The following is a 25,432-nucleotide window of genomic DNA, read 5'->3' on the forward strand; positions in this document are numbered from 1 at the left end:
GGCTGTATGAGTGGGAGCTCTACCGTGCACCAAGAGGGTGCTGGAGATGGCTCACAGGGATGGATTATCCCATCTGTTTCCCAGGGCTGCTTGCAGCAACCATGAGCCCAGCCCCACACCACCACGAAACAAAACCAGCGTGCAAAGCGGGTCACTTAGGTCTTTAATAAAATATACAGTATGCATCCCATGCATAGATAGAAAATTAATTTACATGCTCTTTATTATTTGCATAATGCTTTTTAATACATGTAATTCAGTCTTCACATTTTAATACAGTTTGCTACTGGAATACTTACGGAGAGAAGGGGAAACTCCTTCCTTTATTCAAGTAACAGTGCAGTGGGAGCTGGCTGGAGCAGACGATGCTGCTCACCAGTCCCAGCTTGCAGTAAGAACGAGCGCAGAGCGGACCACAGACTGTCACTACTGGAAGACTTGATGATGCCAGGAGGGTGAGCACCCCCCATCCCACACCACTGCTCCTTGGGGACCCCTCCCCGCATCCCACTGGGGTTCATGCTGGCACTGGTTTGTCTTTTCTTCCCTGTGATGAGCAGATGGCTACAGGCAGAGCCAGCACCACAACTGTGGCTGTGCCGAAAGCCAGCCAGAACAACCCATGGCAAACACCAGGATCCAGGAGCCTGGGGCCACCCTGCAGCCATCCACCTATTTTGGGGCTGATGGGGTGACTGCAGGGAGCACATTTCTCCTGCTCAGGACTGGCACTGCAATACAGGGTGTACTCCTCTGTGCACAAAGGAGCCACGAGTTTCCAAACAGAGAACGGGAGGTGAAGGGAAAACTCCATAGGGAATTAATGCTGTGCTGGGAGCAGCCCCCAGTGTGCTCAGACAGGCTGGGGATCCAGGCAGGAAGGGGGCCTGGTGCTCTGGGTGGATCTCCCTGCTGGCTGTGAGGTGCCCAGAGGCTGCAGTGGGGGAGCAGAGCAAGGTCCCCTCTGCCCTGGCCTCTTGCAGACATTGGGGTGCTCCCTCCCTGCAGAGGAAAGGCGAGAGCATCAGCACCCAGGGAGAGGTGATACCTGGAGCAGTGTGACCCCCTGCTTAGGCACTCCTGCCCCTGCCTGGCCCCAAGGCAGGGAGGGACGAGGCAGCAGAATGAAGCCAGGCTGGAGGTTGTGGCGAGGGGGACCAGGGCATGTGCTGAACCCGGCTGGCTTTGGTCACCTCGTCCACCCCATCACGAGCTGCTGCAGACCCTGGGCTCCCTGACAGCTCTTCCTGCAGTGGAAATCACCAGCATATGGCAATGGCACAGACAGCTTCTCCGTGCCCAGGAGCATCCCCCCGTCTGCTCCCTGACAGCCCTTTGCAGGGACTTTGCCTCCTCCCTGCCCCAGGAGCTGGGTGCCAGCAGCCACACAGAGCAGCCCTGTGGCTTGGGAGCCCCATGGAGCGAAGAGCTGGGGGTCTGAGCCCTCCTGGAGGTAGCCCCTTGATTCCCACGGCTTCACCTCCCCTGGCTGCTCCTGCCTTGGAGGGCACTGTCCCTTTTGTCTGTCATCCCTGGCTGTGTCCCCCCTTCCTGGACAGTGCTCCTGGTGCAGCCTCAGCCCCACATCCCTGCGGGTCCCAGTGGTGGCAGCTCAGGAGACCGGTTAAACTCCAGCTGCAGTGGAAGGAAGGTGAGGTCCAGCCAATCCCACTGCAGGGGCTGGGGACAGTGGGGCTAACCCTGAGCTGGGCACCACCTCTCCTCCCGTACAGACTCATTTCCAGCCCTTTTCCCCTTGGCTGCTGGGACAGCTGAGCTTTTCATGGCTGCTTCCAGCTGGGGTGGGACTGGGGCTGAGCTGATGCCAAACTTGTACAGGACCTGCAAGGGCAGCCAGCCTGGGCGGGGGCTGCCTCAGTCTCAAGCTCCTAAACCTCACCCTGGGAAACACAAAACCTCAGGGCAGAGGGAGATTCCCCCTTCACGCAGCCAGGGCAGAGCCTGATCAGGGTCATTTCCATCTCTTTATTTCTCACTCCCTTTCTGGCAGGGGTCTGTCCAGTGCCGCAGCCTCTGTCTGCAGCCACCGCTGGGTGAAGGCTGAGACACATCCAGGAGGACCCAGCCACTGCATCCCGGGGGCTGGAAGCAGATGGGCATCTCCTCCAAGCCCTCCTTGGTCCTCTGCAGGGCAGGGGCGATGCCAGGCGCCACGTTCTGGTGCAGCAGCTGTGTCATGCTCACCGTGAGCAAGCAGGTCCCCGGTGCGGCAGTGCGGTGGGGTCAGGGTGTGTGGTGGGAGCCAGGGGTCAGACCGCGGCGGTCGGGGCTGCCTCTGCCCACGGAGCTCTCACTCAGAGCCTCCGAGTCTCGGTCGTGGCTGGAAATGCTTTCGGCATCCTTGGGGTCCTTCTTCCCACTGTTCCTCACGGCCGCCTCCAGCGCCTTCTGCTTGCGGTAGAAGTGGGAAAACTTGTTGAAGATGATGGTGATGGGCAGCGCCACGACCAGGATACCCCCAAGGATGCAGCCTGAGGCGGCCAGCTTGCCTGCCACGGTGACGGGCACCACATCGCCATAGCCCACGGTGGTCATGCTGACCGTGCCCCACCACCAGCACGCTGGGATGGTGTCGAAGCCCACATCTTCCTCCTTCTCAGCCGTATAGGCCACACCAGAGAAGACAGAGACCCCCACGGCCAGGTAGAGCAGCAGGATGCCCACCTCCCGGTAGCTGTGCTGGAAGGCAAAGTAGATCAGCGGTCAGTGATGGTCGGGGGGGCACCACCCCTGTACCAGCCAGGACACTGGGATGCTGCAGTGCAAATATAGCCCTGCACATCCCCAGTGCCCCTGTCCACCTCTGCCATGGGATGACCCCTGGGGCTGGGCTAAGAGGGGTCGGGAGACTTGTGGGTGACCCATGTGAGTGGGGCATTGGGAAATCATCCCTGGCACCCACAGCCACCCTTCTGCCCTCCACAGCAGTGCTGGGAGGGAAAGGCAACCTTGTGCTTCCCAGCCAGGGCTCCCAGGCAGAGGCTACTGCCCCGTCCCAGCGCTGGCTCCAGCCTGATCTTGGCTAACAACGTTTGAACACATCGTCTTGTTATCTTGGTGGGTCCCCAGAAACTACCTCATGGACAGCCTCTAGGTGAAGCCAGGCCAGGCCAACCACACACCAGTGCCAAAACCACTGTCAGCCTCACAGCACGGCTGGTCCACTCACTTATCGATGGTCACAAGCACATTTCCTGAACGTTTCTGCCCGACAACCTGCCAGCTTCATTTTCATCTTCTGGGGAAAGGAAAGCAGAGCTCTGACAGGGTTTATTTTCTCCCAGTCTCCTAAGAGGCAGGGAATGCTTTATTGGAGACCACACGATGACTAAACGAAACAACATTTGAGCAAAGCAAACAGCAGAAGACGTGGGAAAAGAGCTTCCACGGTCAAGACGAGACATAAAAGAGGTGGATTCTCAGTAGGGAGCAGGAAGACTTCACTTTGACTGCTGGCAAAAGATGCTCAGCTATTGCCAGCTATACCGAGGGGAAATAATCTCCTCCTCCACCATCGCCTGTGGCTGCAGATGCACTATAGCAGCTCCAAGGGAGCTCCTCGTGAAGGACAAACAGCTCAGAGCCACCAAGTTTGTATCACTTGGCCATGAAAGCCTTGCTCCTGGCTGGAGCTTAACACACGTCTGTACATCCCAGCTGGGGAGCAGCAGAGACAAATAACCTGATGCATTTCTAAAGGATATCAGTTATGGCCCTGGGATGTGCTGGAGGGTGAAGGCGAAGGGGAAGTCAGGCACCCCAGTAGATCCTACTGCTTTAATTTACAAGCATAGGGGTGGCTCCAGGAATCCCCCAGCTGATCCTCAGGCACCTATTTGCAGCCAATTATCCTGGAAATGTGTGATTTGCCCATTGACCCAGGGGAAGGCAGCTGGGGCTCGGGTGGGAACGCACTTTTAGCCATGGTTTGGGTGGGATGCCTTGGGAGATGCCATGCTGGGCAATAAAAGGCTGCAGCAAAACAGCACCCTGGCAGTGGTCTCTTTGGGTTCCTGACTCAGTGTGAGGTTTGCTTGTCCTGGGACAGTCGGGGGCTGTGCGTGGGCTCCTTCCTCTGCTGAATGAACTTCTTTTCTCCAGTACAGCAGAAGACAAATGAGATGGAAGAGCACAGTCTGAGCCTGGCTGGAGACACCAGTGTGGGGACCAAGCACAGAGATGGCCCGTGGTAGCGACAGCAGGATGGTGCATCTGCCATCTGGGGACGTGCAGCTTTGCATCTTCCAATCTATTTGTGTGTTCAGGCCCCTGAGGGGACAGAGAACAACTCCTGTAGATCCCTGCAGATGCCTAAATTACTCAGGGCCTCACACCTATTGACTGCCAGTGGGAGATGGGCACCAAGCCCACACTGGGGAAGCTGCAATAATGGTAATGGATGTCGTGTATGGCAGGAGGGAAGAGGAGGGGGAAGCCTCTTCTCCAATTAAATAGACCCTGGATCAGGCCCCAGGCAATCTGAAGACCGTTCAGGGTTTACGATGCACAAATGGCAGAAATCCCTCTGCTAGCACTTTCGTGGTAGGGGAACAATTACTCAGCTTGCTAGAGCCATCGCTCCCACTTCCTGGCTGTTAACAGCCTTTACTCCTCTGCTGCTGCTTTACGCTCTGGCAAGAGGAAGTAAATTATGATTAACAAGATGTTGTAATTTATGTGCCCACTAAATCACAACGCCAAGCTGCTGCATCAGATTTGTGTCTTCACTCATCCCCGCTTACAGCCGGCTCCGGAGTCCCCAGGAAGCGGCACTTTGGAGCACGTCATTCGGTGAATCAGCGGCTCGGCAGAGGTCGGAGCCGGGATGCTGCTGGCTCCCTGGATCTCGTCTGCTGCTTAATATCATGCAGATGAGCCCATCAGTCCCTGCTCTGCTGCAATGTGCTGTTCACGCATAAGCGGAGCTCAGAAAGGGTTCAGGGAGCCCTTCCCAAGTGCACAATTTGGTTTGAATTTTGCAAGCAGCATTACCCGGGTCTGTCGCTGATTGCTCTTTCAAGGTGAGGTGAGTGTTCAGAAGCGCGACGCAGGTAGGACTTCAGGCATCCTCATTTTGAACAATGCTCCCTGGATGCTGTTTTCAGCAGGCTTTGAGGATGCCAGGAATTTTTTCCCTCTGCTTATTCTGATGCCCTGTGAGCTTTGCAAGGTTTGGGCTGGGCTGGTCCTGCTTTACAGCAGAAGTTGGCAGAAGAACTTTCCTGCTTGCTGCCCATCCCTAGCCACACTCCAGGGTTGCTTTTCTCCATGGCTTACACATGGGAATGGGTTCAACCCTAGCAGACAAGTCCTGTGCTGGTCCTGCTGTTGCTGCAGCAGCAAGAAATAGGGTGTCCCCCTTCATGCCTGCCCTTCAGAAGCAGCAACACCCAGGGCTGCCAGACATTAAGTGGGAGGAGAGGGTGCCTGCCACCCCAAGACACCCCCCAGAGCTGGCAGCTTATTGGGAATGAATCTATTCACATCCCCAGGCCATACTAGAAGTCTTCTCCTTGCCCAGAGACTAAAGGATTAAAAAGGAGACAAAAAGACATTTACCTTCAAGGTGGCTCCCAGTGACCTCAGGCCGGTGGAATGCCGAGCCAGCTTCAGCACCCGGAATATCCTCATGAGCCGAAAGACCTGCACAACCTTGCCCAGGTTGCCCAGCTCCGAGTCACTGCCCACGGTCAAGTCCACCAAGAGGGTGAAGTAGAAGGGCAACACCGAGACAATGTCAATCAGGTTCAGCGGGTGCTTGAAGAACTTCCTGGGGCTGGGGGAGAGCAGGAGGCGGGAAGACACTTCGAAGGTGAACCAGGAGATGCAGAAATACTCCAGCTTGTGCAGGATGGGTTCATCGAGCACATTGCCGCTCTCATCCACCTCCTGGTACTCGGGCATGCTGTGGATGCACATGGTGGCGATGGAAACCAGCACCACGCTGATGGACACGAAGCTGAAGAGTTTGCTGGGGATGGAGTAGCCGGGGTTCTCCATGGTGAGCCAGAGGCGCTTGCGCACGTTGCCGCAGCGCAGCGTGCTGTAGCGCAGCAGGTCGTGGTTGATGTCGGAGATCTCATCGGGGGACGTGTCCACGCTGCTGACCTCGCTCTCCTCGTCCCAGTTGTGGTGCCGGCTCTCCAGCTTGCGCTCGTGGTAGCGGTAGCTGCAGCAGGAGTCCAGGAAGAACTCATTGATGCCCCAGTACTCGATCTCCTGGCAGAAGGAGAAGACGCACAGCTCCTCCATGACGTGCAGCTTCCCCGTCTGGTAGAAGTGGAGCACGTAGAGGAAGAAGCCAGGGTTTCGATCAAAGTAGAACTCCCTGGCGCTCACGTCGTAGTCATCGCAGAGCTGCAGGATGGACTCCTCCGAGTCGCAGGAGAGCAGCCGGCCCAGGCGGGTGTTGGGGAACTTGGAGAGGGCGCTGGAGCTGAGCCGCCTTCTCAGGCCCCCCACGTTGATGTTGATAACGTCCTCCTCAAAACTGGGACCCCAGTAAGTTAAGGTCTTGTTGACCATGATCAGCAGAGCGGGAGCCGGTTCCACCTGCGGGTGAGACACAGCGGGGCTGGAGGGGACACAGGGCTCCCCACGAACCTGGTACTACAGGGTGGAGGGCAGAAGTACCCTGGGGAGTGAGGAGGGGTGTTTGAATGTTGAAAGGTGAGGACAAGGGAGAGGGGAGGGATGAGAAACAGCTTTGGGCAGTTAATCTTTGATGTGTATGGAAGGCAAAAGGAAAAAAAGCCACTGATTTTTCCAGGCGAAACCTTTCCTTAATTTTTACCTCTTAAAGTTTCTCCCTTCACAGATTGCTAATGGAAAGCAGCTTCCTGCACCCCCAGCACCTCATCATGGGGCTTTCCTTGTTCAAACAGGTAATTAGTCACTGAAGAGAGGATTTATCCCCCAGAGAGCCTCCCCCATGGAAAAACATCATCATCATCAAATCCCGACCGCAGTGATTCTGTCAAAGAGCTTTGTACCCCGACTCCTACATTGCTAATTAGACCTGGTCAAAAAATTCTTAGGTGGTGCAATCTTCCCAGCAGCAAAGGCAGTTTTGCTAAAATCAAAGTGTTTTCACAGAAGGTGTCACTTTTAGAGGGATTTTCAGTGAAAGAAGTGTCAAAACAATTCATCTGCCTGCTTTGTTTCCTCTTGCGTGCTCTGTCATGTAAAATATTAAGATTGTTTTAATCATGTTGAAACATAACAAAAACACGGTTCAGAATCATTGATGACTGAATTAAAAAATGGGTATATTGGTAGGGAAATAAACACCCAAGTTTTGCTTTCTGTTGTGTTTCAGGATTTTCAAAGTTTCAGGGGGCCAGGCTTTTCCCTGCAGCAGAAATCCCCTTTTTTAATGAGAAGCATCTGAAGCATCTAACAAAGAGAAGCATTCCCACACCTTCATATGCATTTACACCTCTCAACCAGAAGCTTAGAATAAAAAGGCAAATAAAAAGGTTTGCACCCATTTGAAATCAGACTTCTCCACCTACCTTATTTGTCAAAATGCCTGGGGAAACACAGAGCAGCCCCGTACCCACACGGTCCCTCTGCTCCTGGCACCAGCGTTCTGGGTGTCCTCTGGAAGGACGCTGCATTGGCTCTCTTGGTTGAGGGATTACAGTTTTTACCCACGCATCGATTAATTGGGAAGAACCCCCCTATCAGCATGACTTGCTCCTGAGCTCTGCCCTTCAGGGTCACTGCTGGTACCAACACGACTTTTGTAGTCAATGATGTTTTATGCTGCAGCAGTCACTGAGGTATTTGTGACCTCCAGACTGGCCTGTCTCCTGTCTCAAAGGCTTCCCTCCCTGGTTTTAATCAACCAGCATCTTAGGAAAATCCCTCACCTTCTCTGTCTTGTGTCACCCACTGAAGTCTTCAAACTTTTAGGTGCTGCAGGGATGGAGGCAGCAGGAGCCAAAGGAAGGGCTGCATCAGTCCTTATGGTGATGCTGACGTGCCACCAGAACCTACATGGGACAGGCTGCTCGGACAGCAGACACCAGGGTTGAACGCCACGTAAGTGATATGAGGTGGGTCCCCCTCACCCCGGTTCCCCTGCAGACCCCATTGCACCCCAGCCTGGCATTGCTCACTAGACATCTCACGGCATTTGGGGGCAGGAAAAGGGCTCTGCATGTTTTCCAGTGTCTGAGAGACACGGCATAAAAGGTTGTCAGACTGGGAGGGACCTGGGGTACCCTTCCACATCTAAATCTGGAGGTCAGAGCAGAGCTGGAGAGGGGCAGGTAACGGAGTAATGGTTAAATATAAACCCGAGAGGCACATTTTTAAGCTGAGCAGGGCTGTGGGTGCAGCAAATGCCAGATCTGTGTGAAATAGCCTGGCAAAGGCATTTGCTAACTCCGCTGCATCTCCCAGCCAGGGCTCCTTAAAGATACAGGCTTTGCACCACAAAGCCAGCACTTCCCACTACACCATGGCTGAAGGAGGCAACTGGGTTGTGGTAAGCCTCAGAGCTTAATGGACTCATTGTCTTGCCTTTCAAAGGAGAGGGGAAAAAAGAGAAGGATCAACTTTTTTTAATGGTTAAGACAAAAGCAAGGGAGAAAAAGGGGTGTAAACACTCCTTTTCAGGGACAAATTGGAATTTCTGTGACATAAGCTTTTCCAGGGAAGACATCACACAGCCCATCTGTGGGGTGGGGATGACTAATCCAGAATCCAGGTTCCTTCCAGAAGGATGCTCATGCATTCAGGCTACAAACACACACACAGGGGCTGTGCGGGTGGGTCTGTGGGATCCTGCTCATCCCACACCCATCCTCAGCCGCTCTTGCACCCTCCCTGTGGAGCAGCCGCTCTGGGAAACCAGGCCAAATGTCACTGTAATCAAAGGCAAGGTGGTCTTGGGGCTGGGCTGAGGCATGGAAGAGCCCAAGTGGCTACCAGGGGCTGCGCTGGGATGTCAGGACAAACCCAAAAGGATGCAGAACCATCCACAGTGCATGGCTGTGCTGTGGCACGGTGGCTCCAGATGGGATGTGCCAAACCCCAAGAGCCGGGAGGGAGATGCCTCGCAGCTCAAAAGAAAACCAGCAGGTGTCAGGCCTCTGTGAGCCTTTGTACCCAGGGAAATCCCTCCATCCCCCTCTGCATCCCACGCAGGAAGCAGCACGAGGAGAAGGGTCACGAACTGAGATGCTCCTTTCTGATGTTCGCTTCTGAATAGAGCAAATTTCTGCCCACATACAGCTTTCAAGTAGGAATCTAAAGCAGCAATTAATAGTTTTATAACTCTTTTGTCTACTTGTTTCATGACCAGCTTACTCAACTTTAGAACAATACCGGAGTTTGAACTAAGACCTGGCATCATCTCCGCTGTGGATCATCACAGCATGCACCCACCTTGCATTTGCAGCAGTATCTGCTGGGAAACAGAAGCTTACTTTGGGAAGGCTGGGTGGCTGTTTTACTTTAAAGCGCAATGGACAGAGAATACAAATGTGTCTGTCTGCGGTGATGGGAATTGGGAAAATTTCGCTTTTGTCAACCCCAAATTTCCATGAATGATTGGAAAAGAGAACAGAAGAGACCCAGTCTCTTTCTGGTCAATTTTGAAATACATTGTAAGCTATTTTAAAGAGACAACCATCAGAGTTACACAAGCCCAGTGAGAGCTGGGTGTTGGGTGTTCAAATGGATCTGTATCTCCTGGAGGAAGAAATCTCTGATGTATGCATTTATGACAGTGAAAATATAACAGATCAAGCATTTCTGTAAGAAATGCAAGAAGAGTTTCCCTTGACAACATAAATTTTCTTAAAGGCTTTCAAGTGGAAGTTAGGAGTATTTATTCTAACTGGCAGAGGGGAACCAGGGCAGCGGGAAGGAAGATGCTAATAGACATTCAAGTGAGGATGCAGCAAGTGCAGGGAGTATTGCACACTGGGCCTTTTCCAGCCAGGTACAATGGATTTAGATTAACGGTCCAAATAAGAAACCCTGTACTTACAGCTCAGCAAGGCTTCCCAGCCTTGTGGTTTGTCTCAAAGGAGCCATTAGAAATGCCTAGAGGAGGAGGAAACCCTTATCCTTTGTCTGTAGTGCCATCCTAAATGCTCTGTCACCCCGGTGACACCTGCATGTCCTGGGTGTGCAGGTGTTGTGGCTGCAAACCACTGCAGAAGTCCTGCATGGGATGCCCATGGGGATGGGATAGGTTTGGGGATCCCTTCCTGGGTACCTGATGGGGGGAGTGGGCTGGCTGACCTCCCAGCTGCTGCAGGATGGTATCCCTAGCAGCTATGTGATGGGTCAGGTCTGGAGAGACGCCTGCTTTCTGCTTATCCAGAAATGCCCCTGCAGAGCCCCGTCTCCATCACTGAGCAGCCCTGTACCCATCAGCCTGAAGATGCTCAGGACCAAGCCCTTGTTTTGGAGGTGAGCAGCTCTCCAAGCGGGCAGTAAGGAGCATGGAAGGGGAATTCCCATTGCTGGCTGCTCCCTGAAACAGAGCATAAGCTGCTGCTGTACACTGAGAAGCTAACACTGAGGGCTCTACACTGAGGGCTGGGGATGCAGCTGTCAGAGAGACTCCCTACTCGTTTCAGGGTGCAAGAGGGAGTCATTACCAACAGCTCGGTTTTCTCCTGCGAGCAGGCAGCCCAGGACCTGCTGCGGATGATGCCTTGTCCTGAGCCAGCCTCTGATTCCAGGTCTCTCTTAGCGGGTGCACAGCTCCCCGGGGGGACCCCCGCACCTAGCCCCGTTCCTCGGAGAGGACGAGGGGTGGCCCCTGTGATGAGGAGGCTTCAGGGAGAAGGACTCTCTTACCCCCGCCTGCAGAGGAGTGTACCTGCACAGAGGAGTATCCCTATGCCCCGCGTCCCAGCAGCATCCCGGCATGTGGGTGCAGCACGGCGGCTCTCTGCTCATTCCGGGATACCGGTGCTTCGCTTCCCCGCTCATCCCGGTGTGTCGCTTCCCCCATCCCTGCTCGCTCCGGCATGCCGCTGATTTCTCTGCTCTCTCACCCCGGGATGCCGGTGCACCGGGTGCCTGCCGAGCCCCAGGGTGCTGATCCCTGCAGTGCCCGGGGATGCTGGTACCCCGCGTTAGCGGGATGCCGGTGCCTCGCTCCGCGCTGGTCCCTGGGTTGCGGATCTCAAGGTCCCTGCCGCGCCCCGGGAAGCCGATATCCGAGTCCCCGCGATGCCGGTGGCTGCAGCACCCCGGGATGCCGGTTCCCCAGTCCCCCCCCTCCCTGGTGCCTGTGCCCGGGTCCCCGCGGTACCGGAGCCCGGCCCCGCGCCGCCGCTCACCTGCCTCGGCGCCGCTCCCGCCGCAGCGTGCGCGCCCGGCGCGGAGCCGAGGAGCCCTGCGGGGCCGGCGGCGGCGGTTGAAGCTCCGCGGGGCAGAAGGGGGGGTCCCCGTGCTCCCGCCCGCCCCGCCGCCCCTCCCGGGGGTGCCACCCTCCGGCCCGCCCGCCCGGAGCCGCGGGGAGGGGAAGCCGCTCCCATTCCCGGTCCCTCGGCAGCAAGGTGGGGCCGGAGCAGCGCGGTCCCCCCGGGGTAGCCCCCGAGCTCTGTGCAGGGATGCCCCGAGGGGAACCCGGGGCCAGGAGTGGGTACAGCCGCCACGATCGATGGCCTTACCTGGTGGAAGTGCCCTCCGCAGCCCGTGGGACGGCGGATGGGAGCCGCAGCGGGCTACAGGACTCACCAGCACCTTGCAAAGCTGCTCAAGGGGCAAGTGGGGCCCCGGGGGGCTGAGCAGTGTGATGGGCAGCGAGCAGAACCCGACCTGGCTGTCAGGCTGAGCAGGGCCCCAGTAGTAGTGGTGACACCTCGCATGTGGACAATGCACCTCTGCCCTTGCAGTCACCCTCCATGCAATCCAGCTCCATCTTTCTCCTTGGGATTGGGGGTACGTAGGGCACCGGGGGCAGCCACCCGGGGAAGAGCCCCCCTGGCTTGTTGAGCTCGCCGTTGGCTCTTGAAAGGCTCGTCAGGAGGTGGGTGAAGGCAGCAAGTCCTGGGCATGGCACACGCTGGGTTTCAGGTCACAGAGCTGCTGTCACCACCTGGAGCCATCCCCACACAGCCTGGCGACCGGTGCAAGCACACCAGCTCCCCCAGAAGTCAGCTGCGGGAGCAGGACGTGGAAGAGAGGATATGAGACCTTCCCGAGGTGATGGCTGGGGCTGCATGTCCTCACAGCGATGGCTCATGGCAACCGTGTCAGGCAGACAGCTCACGCGGAGTGAGACTTCACGCCACTCTCCTCATTGGATCCATCGGCTTGCTAATTCCAGCCCGAGGGGCTGGATGGAGCCTGTGGGCTCTCACCCTTCTCCAGGCTTGCCCGAGGCCAGCTGGGAGCACTTTTTAGTGGCCAGCATCTTTCCCCTGCCCGCACACCCGCCTCCTTCTGCCGCGTTCCCTGTGCCAGGCAGCTCTCTCCGCTGCGGGGCCATCAGCGTGTTTCCATGTGTGTGATGTGTCAGACTGTGTGTGCCGTGTGCTTGTTTACATGGGAAGGAGGCAGCGGAGGGAGGGGGAAGGGATGACTTTGAGGGAGGCCTCAGAAAAGAAAGAAAAAAAAACCAAACCGAGGAGGAAAAATAAAACAACCCTGGGGGAAATTCCTCTGTTCTGTGATATGAAGCAAAAAGCGTTTATTTTTATGGCAATTAGGGATGGCTGAGCATCCCTGGAAGCTGCAAGATAAACATGCCCGCCTTTGTCTGCTCGGGGCACTTGCCAGCCCAGCTCTCAGTGGGTGCTGAGGCCCAGGAGGGTGCAGCCCATGGGGAGGGCGGAGGACTGGCTCCCACATGGGGTTTTCTCTGCCTGCCACTGACATAAGGGGATCAGGGTGAATTTCCTTTTCCTTTCTAAAAACATTTCTCATCCATCCACTTTTTAGAGAAGGAGCAGTGCCCCGCACTGCAAGGGCCCCCACTCTGTCCAACACTTTGTCTCTGCACCAGAACCTCCTTTCTGCGCAGCCATAGGGCAGACCTGAGCCCTGTCCCCCCAAAACCAGCTCTCCCAGCACTGGGAGGTTTGCCAAGTGTCCCCTAGGCTGTGAGAAGGCACTGAAGCGTGAGCGGGAAGCGAGGCAGGACTCTGCCTGTAATGCCCCCAGGATGGAGGGGTCACCCCAGGAGGGGAGACACCTCTATGGCCCCTTCTGCAGCTCAAAGCCTCGGCTGCAGGAGAGCTAAATTCACCTTCCAGGCTACTGAGGCCCTGCATAGGCTTGTGCGGGCATCGCAGCATCCTTCAGGGGGGGACTTGACTGCAGCATCAGTGGCACCTGAGGTGAATTTCCCCTTTGCTGCTCAAACTCAGAAGCGAAAGGCCTGACTCTTCCATCAGCCAACCAGAGCTTGCTGGCCTGACACTGACACTGGCGAACTGTGGCAGGAAGAGGAGACTCCCATTTTAAGGCTCCTTCCCAGCAAACTGAGGTGCAAGGGCCCTTACACAGCGGGGTTTGCAGCCGTGCTGGCAGGGTGCAGCTCCTCACGGCACGGGCCAGCCCTGTGCATCCACCACCACTCCTCAACTAACTGGCAGTGATGTGAAGACAGGAACAGGCAGAAAATCAGGTCAACTGGAAGCACTTTGCCATCTCTTCCTTTCATGTCTGCCCCCATCTTCCTCTCCTGGGGAAGGCAGGTCTCCTGCCGCCGAAGCCTGGGGGGGATTTTGTCCATGACCGTACAGCAACAACACATGGATGGGAGGAGGAAACCTCTCACCATGGTCTCTTCTGCAGTCTGGAAGCAAATTGCAGAGGCAGGGTGAGTCTGAAGCCAGCAGCCATTTCAGTGCTGCAGTGAGTCATCCCAAAAGGCGCTCAGCTTGTGGCAGCTCCCTTCCTTTCTTCTTTCTGCCTTATTTTATTTAATAGGTGATGTAGCAATAAATTAAATAAATAGGGGAATGTACGTACAAATATAGCATGCCTGCAAGTTCCTTTAATTGAAAGAAAAATCTTCAAGCACTTTTCAGCCCCTTGGACATCCATTGTGAAAGGCCAGAGCTGCTGGGTATGTGCCACATAGGAGATGGGATGGAGAGAGATGAGTGCTGGCACACCTGCGAGTGCAGGGGGATCTGTGGAGCCAGATACCGACAGGGGCTGTTTAATGCCAGGGACATGGACACAAAGCATTTCACAAATAGTCCTTTCCAGAGAGAAAGAGCTAAATTAGGGCAGATGCAAAAGCCTGCTCTTGAGATTCGCACTGGCAAAGACTTAATACATGGGTTTTCCTTAATACTTTATTTTTCCCTGGTGGTTTCTGTGCTCGCTGATGTGTTTGTGCCCCCCAGGCCGCCCATGAGCTCTGGGAGGGGGTTGCTCTGGCTGGATGGGTTTGGGCTTCTCCTTCCCATGCTGTCAGCTGTCCCCGTGCAGCCTTGCCTCTCCCCAGAGCCAGCCAGCAGGATGATGGGGAGGGAAAGCTGAGCCATGGTGGCAGCATCCTCTGAGCAGGAGGAGGGGAGTAAGGACCATCAGCTCTGGGGCTGCCATCCCTACAATCACCATCTTCCTCCCCATCTTCATCCTCCATCTTCTTCCCCATCTTCATCCTCCCACACTCCATCATCCCATGGGGCAGATTGCTGATGCTGCAGCTGCATCAGCACCAAGTCCTGCTCCTTGGCCTGAAGTGTCCTGCCCATGCAGAGGTGGTGTCTGCAGGAGGAAGAGGAGGAGGAGAATGAAGGAAGCCAGCAAGCCCCTGAGCATCCTTCAGAGCCTGAAGACCCTCTGACATCAGGGCCCCTCTCACTGCCTCCAGCACTGCTCTAGCCTCCTGTAGGGGCCCAAAATACAGCACCCTTACAGCAATGGGTGAGCTTCTTCCCCTCACGTGAGTGTAATTCTGTCTATACTCACACTCCTGCCAGCACAGATGAAGCTGGAGGCAGAGCTGCAACAGGAGCCTGGTGCTCTCCAAGAACCTAAAGCCACTGGGGCACTTTTACTTGCAAAACAACAATAGTGACAATTCATCAGCAATTTATAGGTTTGGCTTGACATTTCTAGCTGTGTCACCACAGCTGGGCGGAGACTGAAGGGACCCAAACCCAGGGGACACTCTTTGTCCCCAGCTGTGGTGGAGAGGCAGAGCCCCAGGGCAGGTTTGCTGCTCTCACCAATGCCATCCCCTCATCTGTGCTTGCTATGGGATGGAAGTATCTTCAGGATCCACTGTCTCAGGGAAACAGCATCTTTATCCTGACCCTATTACTGCATGGCCCAAGGAAGGCTGTGAAGCTGTGGCAGGTAGCAGGGGTGTCTGATGGCTCCTTGGCCTCTTGTTAGATACTCCTCCACTGCTGCACAGAGAATCCCTGCTGTCTTCATGTCAGAGCACAGATTTGGGAATGCCAGCTATAGATTTTTCCCTGCCGTACAGCTGGCCTGGCATCTTGTCACTGTAGCTTTGAGGGTTTTTAACCAGGATTATTTGAGCAAGCAGCAGAGGAGCAGCCAGGGATGCAGAAAGAGACCTAAGGATGAGAGCTCGCTGGCTGGTTGGGAGAGACATGGGCCCTCATTCCTGCAACATACACATGGGATCCCAATCTTCATCACCTCCTTCCACCAACATTGCCATGTTGAGGGCACACATCACTCTCCCTTTGATTTACAGAGTTCAGGGCTTGCGTTTTTAGGTAGATTTGGGTACCCAGACAGGACATATCTACCTTCTTTCCAAAGTCTTGGAGCAGTGGAAGAAGCGTTTGTGTCCCAAGGAAATGCCCACTGGTGGCCAGCCTGTGCTGGAGCGCAGTGTGACACCCAGGCAGACACCCCGTTTTCCTGCAGCGTGGAAGCCTCCTGGTGATAAATTAGACCAACATTCTATTTTGAGTGGCCATAGCGCACGGAGCCAGGGATTCAGTACGTGAGACCCAAGAGCTGGCCCAGCCCCGTGCTGGAGACCAGGATTAATATGAAAAGCAGTCGTGCATCTCTGACTGTGCTCGGAGCAGCAGCAGGCTGCCCTGGGCTCATTAATGTGATGGAGTCACAGGAGCTCCTGAAGCAGAAAGGTATTTGGGCAATGGCCCACTGCGTGCTTTTGGTCTCTGCTCGGTCAGGCTCCAGTCGTGTTGGGACCCGGGTGTTTCTCTGATTAGTACCGTAGCCCTAATTTGTGCCTCGAAGGTCCAAACCTCTCCTTTTGCCTGCCTGTGCAAGAACACGACAGGGCGGTCTGTGATGCTGTGCTGCTTTTGCCCATCTCCCCCTGATTAATGTGAAACCCAGCTCCATGAATCATTCATGAAGCTTTATTTAGTATAATGATTTCTGACATCCAGTGCCTGGGAATAGCATTTTGGGACAGACCGCTTGCGACTGGCGAATGAGCTGACGTTTATCCCATCTGAACTGGGAACACACAGAAGGGGAGGGAGAGGGGCGAAGCAGCCGTGCCTCCTTCCGAGGGAATCACAGGTTGCTCTCTAATTAGCCAAACGTGTAAAAGCTAAATATTGACATAGCTTTGCACTTCCCTGTGTCTTGCAATCACATTGCATGTTATTAACCTACATAGTTGTTGGGGAAAGGAGCATCTGTGTGCGCCTTGGCACAGGCAGGGCTGAAGAGACAGGAATTTCCCTGTGTGATGCTGTTGGTGCTAACGAGGAGCCCATGTGGGGCCCAAAGGAGCTGGGAAATGACTTCCCCTCCTCAGCTGGAGCTGGGGAGTGGCTTGAGCTCATCTGGGCTGCCCTATAACATGAATAGCCCACCCTCTTCTTCCACAACACCTTGCTACGAGGAGGCAGTGGTTTCAGTGGGGAGGGTCTCTGCAGGTAAGTGGCCCCATTTGGAAGGGGATGTGTGGGTACCCTGATGGCTGTGCTGGTGGATTTGGGGGTGATGGTGAGTTTATGACCCTGACCTTGCCCAGAGCATGTGTGTGGGCCATGAGTTGGGAACTGTGTGTTAGTTTGGTGTGTGAGCAGGGACTATTGCAAGGCAGGTGCTTACAGAAGATGCTTTGGTTGCTTCTGGTTCTTTCCTCACTGTAAGCTGCTTTGTGTGAGTCTTCAAGTGCTTTGTCAGCCTTTGCTAGAGCTGTTCTTTGCTTAACATCCCAGCTGCTTGTCTGAATGAAGGCATCAGCCTGAAGAGAGGCTGCGGGTCTGGCCCTGGAGCTGAGCCTGCAAAGAGGGCATGGGAGAGGAGCCCGGCAGCCCTGCCTGTGCTGCTGCCCAGCCTCCTGCTGAGCTCTCACATATGCCTTCATACAGAGTGCCTTAGTGCAGATGGGAGATACTTCTGTCTTCTCTGCTCTCTTTCTGCATGGGCACAAGAGACTGCTGCCATGCAGGGATCTCCCTCAGCCCCAGGGTGCTGCCGGGCCTCATTTTAATGCCTTCCTTCCCTTTTGGGTCCCTGGCTCAGGAAACTCCTGCCAGTATCCAACAGGCTTCCTGGGTGTGCAGGCTTGTGCGGCTGCAGCGGAGAGCAGCCTGGTGAGGATTCCTGCTGGGATGAATAGGGATGGAGCCAAGCAGTTCGGCACAGCTCTGCTGGCTCTTGGCTGTCATGGGGCATGCAGAGCTGCTTCTGTGTCAGATCGACGGGCTTCATCACAAGCAGCTTGTGAGGCTTGGCAGCACTTCAGGCAGGAGAGACATTGCAGTGGGCTGCTCTGGCATCCTCGCACCATGGCACCATCCCCTGCCAGACCCTGCTGCTCTGGGGGCTCCCCACCAGGCAGAGGCCTGCTGCAGTGCACAGCTGGGCTGATGTGCTTGAGCCAGGCAGAGCAGACTGATTCCATCCTGGCTGCCTCAAAGCTTCCCAGGTGCAAATGCAGCCTCCTTCCACCATGCAAGCCAAGGCTGAAGCTCTGCCCTCCCAGCACTGTGGGTCTAGTGCTGTGTGTTCTCACTGTGTTTGGGGAAGGCACCTAAAAGGGTTATTGGTGCAACCTGGCCAGGCAAACTAAGGCATGTTTAGGGCAAAGTTCCTGAGGACAAAAAGGGCATCCCTGTGTCTTCAGAAAGAAATAGCTGGAGGGCATCAGCTGGTGTGAGGCAGCTCTGGCTCTGACCACCCCTCGCTGCTGCTGGAGAGGAACTTGGTCCAGGCAAGGAGCTGAGTTTTCTATAAATCACCCCGCAGAAGGAGGCACAGAGTGAATTTACACATCTGTTGACCTTCAGCAGTGCGAGGACTGCTTGTATGTATTTCTTCTATGGTGGGGACCGGCATGGTATTGGCTCCTTTACCCACTGGAAATCCTGCTGCTGCTCTGCAGAGGCCATGAGGGCTGCATGTAGCACCTGAGTATGGGCAGAGCTGCTGCCGAGTGAATCTGCTCCTCCTGGGGTATTTTCTCCTCTGGATTTTGATGTGATTGCTGCATCCTGCTGGGATTGCAGCTTCCTGCTCCTGGGCCAGGCGAGCTGAATAACCCTCCCTTTGCAAAGGGTTTTCAAAGCTGTAGTAGTTCTTACTAGGCTAGTTCGAATCATCTCTTGGAAAGGTCTTGCATCGCTCCCGAGCACCAAACTGCTCTGTATTCAGACCCTGAGCACCAGGTCTCCTGAGCCATAAAATATGCAGGGGAAAGACTCCAGGAAAATATTGAAAAGGTGCTTGGGTGTGCTGTGGGTGGGACCTCGCTTCTCCATCCTCTGCCCTGTCTCCACCTCAGAGTGGACCAAAGTACATTTCTATGGGGAGCAAGGCTGCCTCTGATGATGGCTCCCTGGGGAGCCACTCCGGATGTCAGGGAGTACTGAATGTTTCCTTCGGTCCAGCAGTCCCCAAACCCCCAGCGTTGAGAGAAGGTGAAGCCAGACCTGCCGCATGCCAAAGAAGCGGCAGGGCTCCCTGCCCTTCAGTGGGGCTGTGACATGCTGTGATGGATGTTTGGGTTGTCTCTGCTTTTCCTGCTGTGTTTCTGGCACATACCTAGGGTGCAGAGGGGAATCCCCTTCCTCCCCAGAGACCTGGATCCAAAGGAGTTTCAGTCAAAGCACGCTGCCAGGAGCTTGCCGCATCCAGTGACCATGCATGTCGTGGTGCATTGCCCAGCTCCTCCCAGCTGGGTGCTGCCTGCACGGGGAGGTGTGGGTTTGTGATGGGAGCTCCCCAGTGCGGCTCTGGTGGTGAGCTGGGTGTTGCTGGAAGTGCTGTGCACACAGGTAGGGGTCTGTGCCTGCGGGGAGGATTTCTTGATGCAGGTGGATGTTCACAGTTGGTTCATTGCCTCGGGGTTTCTAACTTGCTGCTTTCTGTTTGGGAGCGCTGCAGGACTGAAGCAGACCAGACGTCCCCATAGCATCCTCTAGCCCCAAAGCCATCTCCTGCCTGCCTGGGCCTGCAGCTGGGTTGACGGCAGTGACATGGGCAAAGCTGGCTCTGTCAGAGGGCAGGAAGAGGGACTTTTCCAGGCCATCACATAGAGATGTGGAGACACCAGGCAGCAGTTTTGGGAGGATGAACCCCTCCTGTGTTGCTGCCTTGCTCTTGTCTCAGTGGAGGAGCTGCTCCACCATCCAGCTGTGTGTGACCATAAGCACTAACCAGCTGTGAGATACCCCATGCCTGCAGCTCTGTGCTTAATCAAACCAATTAGCAATTTAATCTTGTTAACAAACCAAGATAATTGCAGCATTATCAAATTAGGCAGCTGTATGGAAATGCCTGCTTAATAGCTGATAATAGCTGATCCTGATGGAGGAGGGAGGGTTGTGGTCTGTGACTAATGACTGGCAGGAGGTGTAATGAGGCTTCTCTGGGCTGCCTGGGTAGGGGATGGTTTGGGGAGTGCTGGGGATCTGCCCCATCACCCCATGGCTTGTGCGGCCACAGGGCTTCCTGCTCGCTGGGGTGGGTTGGTGTAAGGGTGCTGGAGTTTCCCCCTGGTAGGACACGGCGCTGGTCAAAAGCAAGGTCTGATTTTACATGGAATGTGGCTGTTGAGCTCCAGCCCTTGTCCTACTGGATCACCTGGTGTTTTCAGCCTCTCCTGGCACGCAGTTATGCCTTCCCTCCGTTGGCTGCTAAGCACAGAAGTGGCCTTTCACCATAAGAGGACTTCCTCCTTCTTGGTCACTGAATAATTTGAGTCTTTGCCTCCCTCTAGTTCTTCCATGGTGATCCCCATGGAAGGACTTGCTCCATCAGATGCTCTTCCCAGCCTTGGCCAGGAAGCATCCAGTCTCTGCTTTGGGCCATATGAGATGTTGATCCCACAGCCAGAGGCTTTATCCTGATGTATTTGTGGGTGGTTTTATTATCTGGCCAGTTTGTGTTGCTCTCCAGAAGCCTTGCTCATGCCTAGCAGTGGGGCTCATTAGCTCAGCCCTTGCAGCAGCAAATGGGAGCTGGGCAGCTTATGAGGTCTGCTTAGGACTTGAAGGTGATGGAAGCAAAGCGCCTCCTCCCTGCTACCACCCAAATGCTCCTTTCCCCCTGTTACCCAGGATTTGCTCATCTTCCTCTCTGTTCTCTCTATTCTATGCAGACAAACCAGGCTCCTCTCTCAGTCTGGGCTGGGGCTGCTTGCTCAGAATATGATGGTGGGATGTGTGAGCTATGGGGCTGGGGAGGGGCTGTTTGGGCATCGGCACAGGCTGGGGGATGCTCTGCGCCTGCAGCACATGTGGCAATGCCTGGCTCTGCTCTTGCACTGGGCAGGTCCCTCGGGCTGCACACACTCTCTCCTGCTGATGTTTCCTGGCATTTCCTGCTCTTTCTGGCCCCAGTGCTCGGCTGTACAAGAGCCCCTTTAGAGCTGTGGGTTTGTGCCCTGCCTGCAGGCTTTCACAGGCAATTTTTAGCTGAGTTTTTCACCACCAGCTCAGGTTCAGTGAGGGGCTCAGCACCAGCTGGGGTTTGGGTCTATGTAACCCCCTCCTCTGCCCTCCAGGTGTGCCCCAAGTGCTTGCAGGGATCTGCCTCCTGCATCCCCCCCAGCCAGGCAATCAGCCCTGTGGGGAGTGGTTGGGGGGGATGGACATGCTGCTCTCCAGAGCACCCCCACCCTGCCAGGAGCATCCTCTAAAGTGTCCCATCGTATTTTGCACCAGCCCCTTCCCATTGCCCTTTCCTCCTGGGATCTGTATGCCTCTGGATGGATTTCTCACCCCTCAAACCAGCCCCTCCCCACACTCTAGGTGTGCAGCTGATCTGTTTTCATCCTCTTCCCTAGGCAGAAATTCCAGGGTGAAAGCAGCAGTGGGAGAATGGGCCCGGACAGAGGCAGGAGGAGGTCGGGAAGGGAGTCACCCGTCACAAGCATCCCTTGGACAAGCTCTTTTATTTGTTCAAGCAGCAGTGGGGAGGTGGTAGCACTGCAGCACAGTCAGCGGTGATCCTAGAGCCGAGGTGGTCTCTGAGCATGGCTGGTGGCTGTTCTCATCCTTCCATTAGCCAGCACTGGGCAGGACAAGCCTTAGCAGAGGTATGTGCAGCTAGCTGGTGCCAGATGTGGCTCGGGCACGCTGAGAAGGCGCCTTGGTCTGTCCTGGGAGCAGGAGCTTACACTGGGGAAAGGGAAAGGAAAGAACAAGCTGGGTCTGGTGCTCAGAGTAACCCCAGCCCAAGAGTGTGGCCATCAATCACCCCACCACTGACGGTGGAGGGCTCCGGCAGCCGGACACGGCTCCATGCCCAGAGCCACCATTGCTGTATCCCCGCTCTGCTCCCTGGGGAGATGGGTGCAGGAGGGGAAGCTCCTGAGGCCCTACCGGAGATCAAAGGGGGGTAGGATGGGCGCGAGAGGCATCTCCTGCCACAGAAGGATGGGCAGCACTTCTTGTACCGCGGGCACTGCCGGTTGGTGAGGCACTTGTTGGGTGGGTTTTGCATCATGCAGTGGTAGCGGACGGGAGGGCAGGACCAGGCGCTGCCTGCAAGAGGAGAGAGGTGTTGGCCACGGGCTGCCTCAGAAAGATGCCCCCCATCTCCTCTCCCATCCCACAGGATCCCTGCTAACACAGCTCCCTCCCTACTCCTGTGCATCTCCTCTCTGTGCCTTATCCGGGGCATCTCCTACCTGCTGGCAGCTCCGTCCAGAGGATGAGCATCCCTACCAGGAGAAGAGCAGCCACCGACTTCATGCTGCTGTGTCCCTGAGAGGTGTAAGTGTGGAGAGATGGGGGACATGGGCATTTAAAGCCTTGGGGAGGATGGGGGCAGGGAATGGGGCTGGGCATGTGCTGATGTTTGTAGCTTTTTCCTCTGCTGTTGCATGGTGTTTTCCGGACATCTTTTGCACAAGATACACTTGGGGTTGTCCAGTTGCTCAAAAAGCAGTTATTCCATTGCACAACTGTGCCCTGCAGCTACACCTGGGGCTGAGGGACAAGCCAAGGAGCGATTGTCCAGGGCTTTGCCTCTCAAGCAGGCTGGAGGCAGTGGGGCTGCTTTCTCCTGGCCAGGAATGCTTCCCCAGGAGAAACCGTTGTGACCATGCTGCGTTCCAACCCGGAGGTCCTTTATATGGGTTTCTCTCTGTACCTTGCTTCCATGTGGACCTGTAAACCAGACCTTACAGCATGATCCAGATCAGCATGGGGCTGCCTGTGCCTTCCCAGGGATGATCCTTTGAGGTTTTTATGGAGGAAACCTGCCCCAAACACTCCTGGTTCCTGCCCTAATGGTGGTGAGAGTTATTGTGGGGAAAGCAGCTTTGGCTTAGCCAGGAGTGAGTTCTTCCCAAGCTCTGTGGGGGTTACCTGAACCTCATACCCTTCCCTGGGAGGCTGCTGCCATGTAGGAAGCAGGTTAGTGCTGAAAGGAAGTGGTTGGCCTCACCAGGGTGGGATAATTTGCTCCATACGGCCCTGTCATCAGCCAAAAATCCCTGCGCGGCGCAAGGACAGCAGAACTGAGCCCAGCTTTAGCTGGCTGTAGAGATTAGGGGCTATAGTCCTTGCTCAGATGGCAAAGACCCCACCAGCATTCAGGCCTCCATCTGTTCCTCCCTCCCAAGGAGATTGGACCTCCCCTCCAGGCAAAGCTGTTTTCTTTAGGTGCTCTTGGGCAATGGGAAATTACTCCATTTCCCACCAATGGCCCCCATTGCCTTGTGCAATACCAAGTTCCTGGAACCTTTGCTTGGGATTTCTGAGGCTAGCAGGAACGGAAAAGGCACAGGGAACATCCTGGGAGGGAAAGGCACCTGCAGCCAAATCCCCCCCCCAGTGCTTCTGCAAAGGGCAGGCTGGGGTAGCCCCTGATTTTGCAACCAAGCAGGGCAAGGAGCAGGGAAAGCCTCTGCTCCGTGCAGCCCCTGAGCCGTTGCCCTGGAGCCCTGCTCTGCATCCAGGGCATTGTGAGCCTTAATTTACTGGATCTCTGTTAATTATTGTCCGTTTTCCCTAATGACCTTGTGGCTGTATTTAGCTCTTTGTGAAGGCATTTAATAAATAACTGGGAGGATATTTAGCCAACCCAAATAGAGTTTGAGCTGAGCACCAACCATTTAGCATTTTTAATGAGAAATATAAGCATTGGATGATTTCTAAGTGATTCTCTGGCATGCAGCTGGTTGCTGGGATCTGGCTGAAGGACTTTTGATAGTGCTTTATCCATAGGAAGTTCATAGTGTGGAAAGGCAGAACCATGCTTCTATTGCAAACTCCCACAGAATAAGCCAGACCATGGCATTTCTGTGCACAGGACCGCCTGCTGTCCATGTGTTATACTCTGCCACATGTGCAGAACCCATTGTTCCAGCGTCCTCCAGAGCTGTCCCCATCCCACACTGCTCATCTCCTCCATGGAATGCACTTCCAGAGCCTTCTCCTGAGGCAGCAAGGCCTGAGCTGTGCAGTGCCAGGGGTGCTGCTGGCTGAAGCTCCCAGCCAGGCAAGGGCTCTTCAGTCCCTATTTCCATGGGATGGTACGGAGGGACCAGCAGTCACCCAGCTCAGGGCTTGGCCATACCAAGCCCCAGCCTTAGCAGGGTGCACAAAGCACATGAGGAATAGCTTGTTCCCTCTAAAACAGCCCTTGTCCCCTGCCAGGTGATGGAAGGTGTTCAGCCCGAGATCCATCTGTCTCTCCATCCATCCATTCATCCCCAGCTCATGGCTGAGGATGCTCCGCTTGTCCCCAAGCCACGTCCACCACCTCAGGGTGCTCGGGAGAAGGGGGTGCCCCCAGCTCAGTGGACCCTCATTAACGCTGGTGTTTGGTGCCATCTAGTGAAAAGCCATTAATGAGGCTCTGCTCCCAAATGCGATCCCACAGATCCCACCTCAGTGGATGCCTGGCTTCTGCTGCTCCTTCTCCCCTCTCACTTTTCCCGTCCAAGCTGCCAGCCGTCATCCAGCCTCTCCATCTCGCTGCCAGCCGAGCACCACTTGGTCTACAACTTCCCCTAGTATTTGCCAAAATCACACTGGGCCAGCTGAGGCTTACTCATGCCCTTAGGGAGTGCCATTATCTGCTTTAATCAAGCCTGCTTTTAAGCCCCAAATTCAGCTAATTGCTTCCTTTCCCCTGCAGTTACTGTATGTTTTAGGGAGCTGCATACACCAGGGAAGTCCCACATTTGGGACTGCAGATTTGGGATCCCTGCAGATTGGTTCCTGCACTCTGTAGCAATAGGATATGGCTCGGATGTGGCTTGTGACCATCAGCACTTTCCCACCCCCCCCGTCTTGTCTGCTGGGTTGCAGGGTGAGAGGGATGGGGGTTATGGGGTGCATGAGAGGATGTGGGGCTGATGGGTATGATATGGGCTGACAGGAGCGCTACGTGGTTGTTAATCATCACTGCTTCATTTGGCAGCCCAGTAAACAGATATAAGGCGGCTACAAATGCCCCAGTCCATTCCAGGTAGGACAAGAGCCCTCCTCGCAAGCCATCAAATCCCATGCTGAGCTGGGGAAACCACTGCTTTCAATTGCATGTGGGAAAAGCTACTCTTCACCTCAGAGAACAAGTGCCTGAGCTCTTCCCAGCTCCCTTCCCCAGAGCAGTCCCACCAAGCTCCACAGCCCAACCCAGGTCCTGCCTTCATCTTCCTGCTCCTCAGCTCCAAATCCCAGTCTCAAGCACACAGAAGGTAACCATGTACCAGCTCCTCGAAGCCCGAGGCCAGGGCTCTGTCCTCTGCATCGTTTCTGCTGATGCAGAGATGCCTCTGTGGCCCTGCAGCCCAGCCGAAAGGAGAGGAACAGGTCATACAAATCTTGAGGGTGTTTATTGTCAGGATAGAAATTTCTTTATATAAAAGAAGTGTTTAGGAATTTCTTTATCTAAGTGTTTAAAATCAGCACTACCCCGCTCTCAATGAAATCTATATACACACACGGATAGTTATGGAAAGAATTCTTACCATTTTGCTATGTGACTAAAAAAACCAAACAAGATGATGACCAATTCCCAAACAATTCTGCCAAAAGAGGGC

The 25,432-nt window shown here is 55.1% G+C and overlaps 2 protein-coding genes across 6 annotated transcripts; both read right to left on the reverse strand.

The window, feature by feature from the left end:
• Positions 1-146: 146 nt before the first annotated feature.
• On the reverse strand, positions 147-12,642 carry KCNS1 (potassium voltage-gated channel modifier subfamily S member 1). 5 transcript variants are annotated; one of them, XM_062642037.1, is made up of 4 exons: positions 11,667-12,642; positions 10,025-10,080; positions 5,581-6,573; positions 147-2,700 (listed from the first exon to the last, which is right to left on the reverse strand). In XM_062642037.1, exons 3-4 carry the CDS (start codon positions 6,544-6,546, stop codon positions 2,245-2,247), a joined length of 1,422 nt encoding a protein of 473 aa, XP_062498021.1. In that variant the 5' UTR covers positions 6,547-6,573; positions 10,025-10,080; positions 11,667-12,642; the 3' UTR covers positions 147-2,244. The 5 variants fall into 5 exon arrangements, with proteins under 5 accessions (XP_062498021.1, XP_062498022.1, XP_062498019.1 ...); XM_062642038.1 differs by lacking the exon at positions 11,667-12,642 and adding an exon at positions 11,334-11,415; XM_062642035.1 differs by lacking the exon at positions 10,025-10,080.
• Positions 12,643-21,311: 8,669 nt separating this feature from the next.
• On the reverse strand, positions 21,312-22,225 carry PI3 (peptidase inhibitor 3). Its single transcript, XM_062642252.1, has 3 exons — positions 22,067-22,225; positions 21,759-21,920; positions 21,312-21,554 (listed from the first exon to the last, which is right to left on the reverse strand). Exons 1-3 carry the CDS (start codon positions 22,128-22,130, stop codon positions 21,550-21,552), a joined length of 231 nt encoding a protein of 76 aa, XP_062498236.1. The 5' UTR covers positions 22,131-22,225; the 3' UTR covers positions 21,312-21,549.
• Between the last annotated feature and the right edge of the window lie 3,207 nt (positions 22,226-25,432).

The sequence above is a fragment of the Pezoporus occidentalis genome, unplaced genomic scaffold (genome assembly GCF_034315485.1).
Source record: "Pezoporus occidentalis ecotype Australia unplaced genomic scaffold, CSIRO_AGI_Poc_V1 ctg70, whole genome shotgun sequence".
Taxonomy (NCBI): domain Eukaryota; kingdom Metazoa; phylum Chordata; class Aves; order Psittaciformes; family Psittacidae; genus Pezoporus; species Pezoporus occidentalis.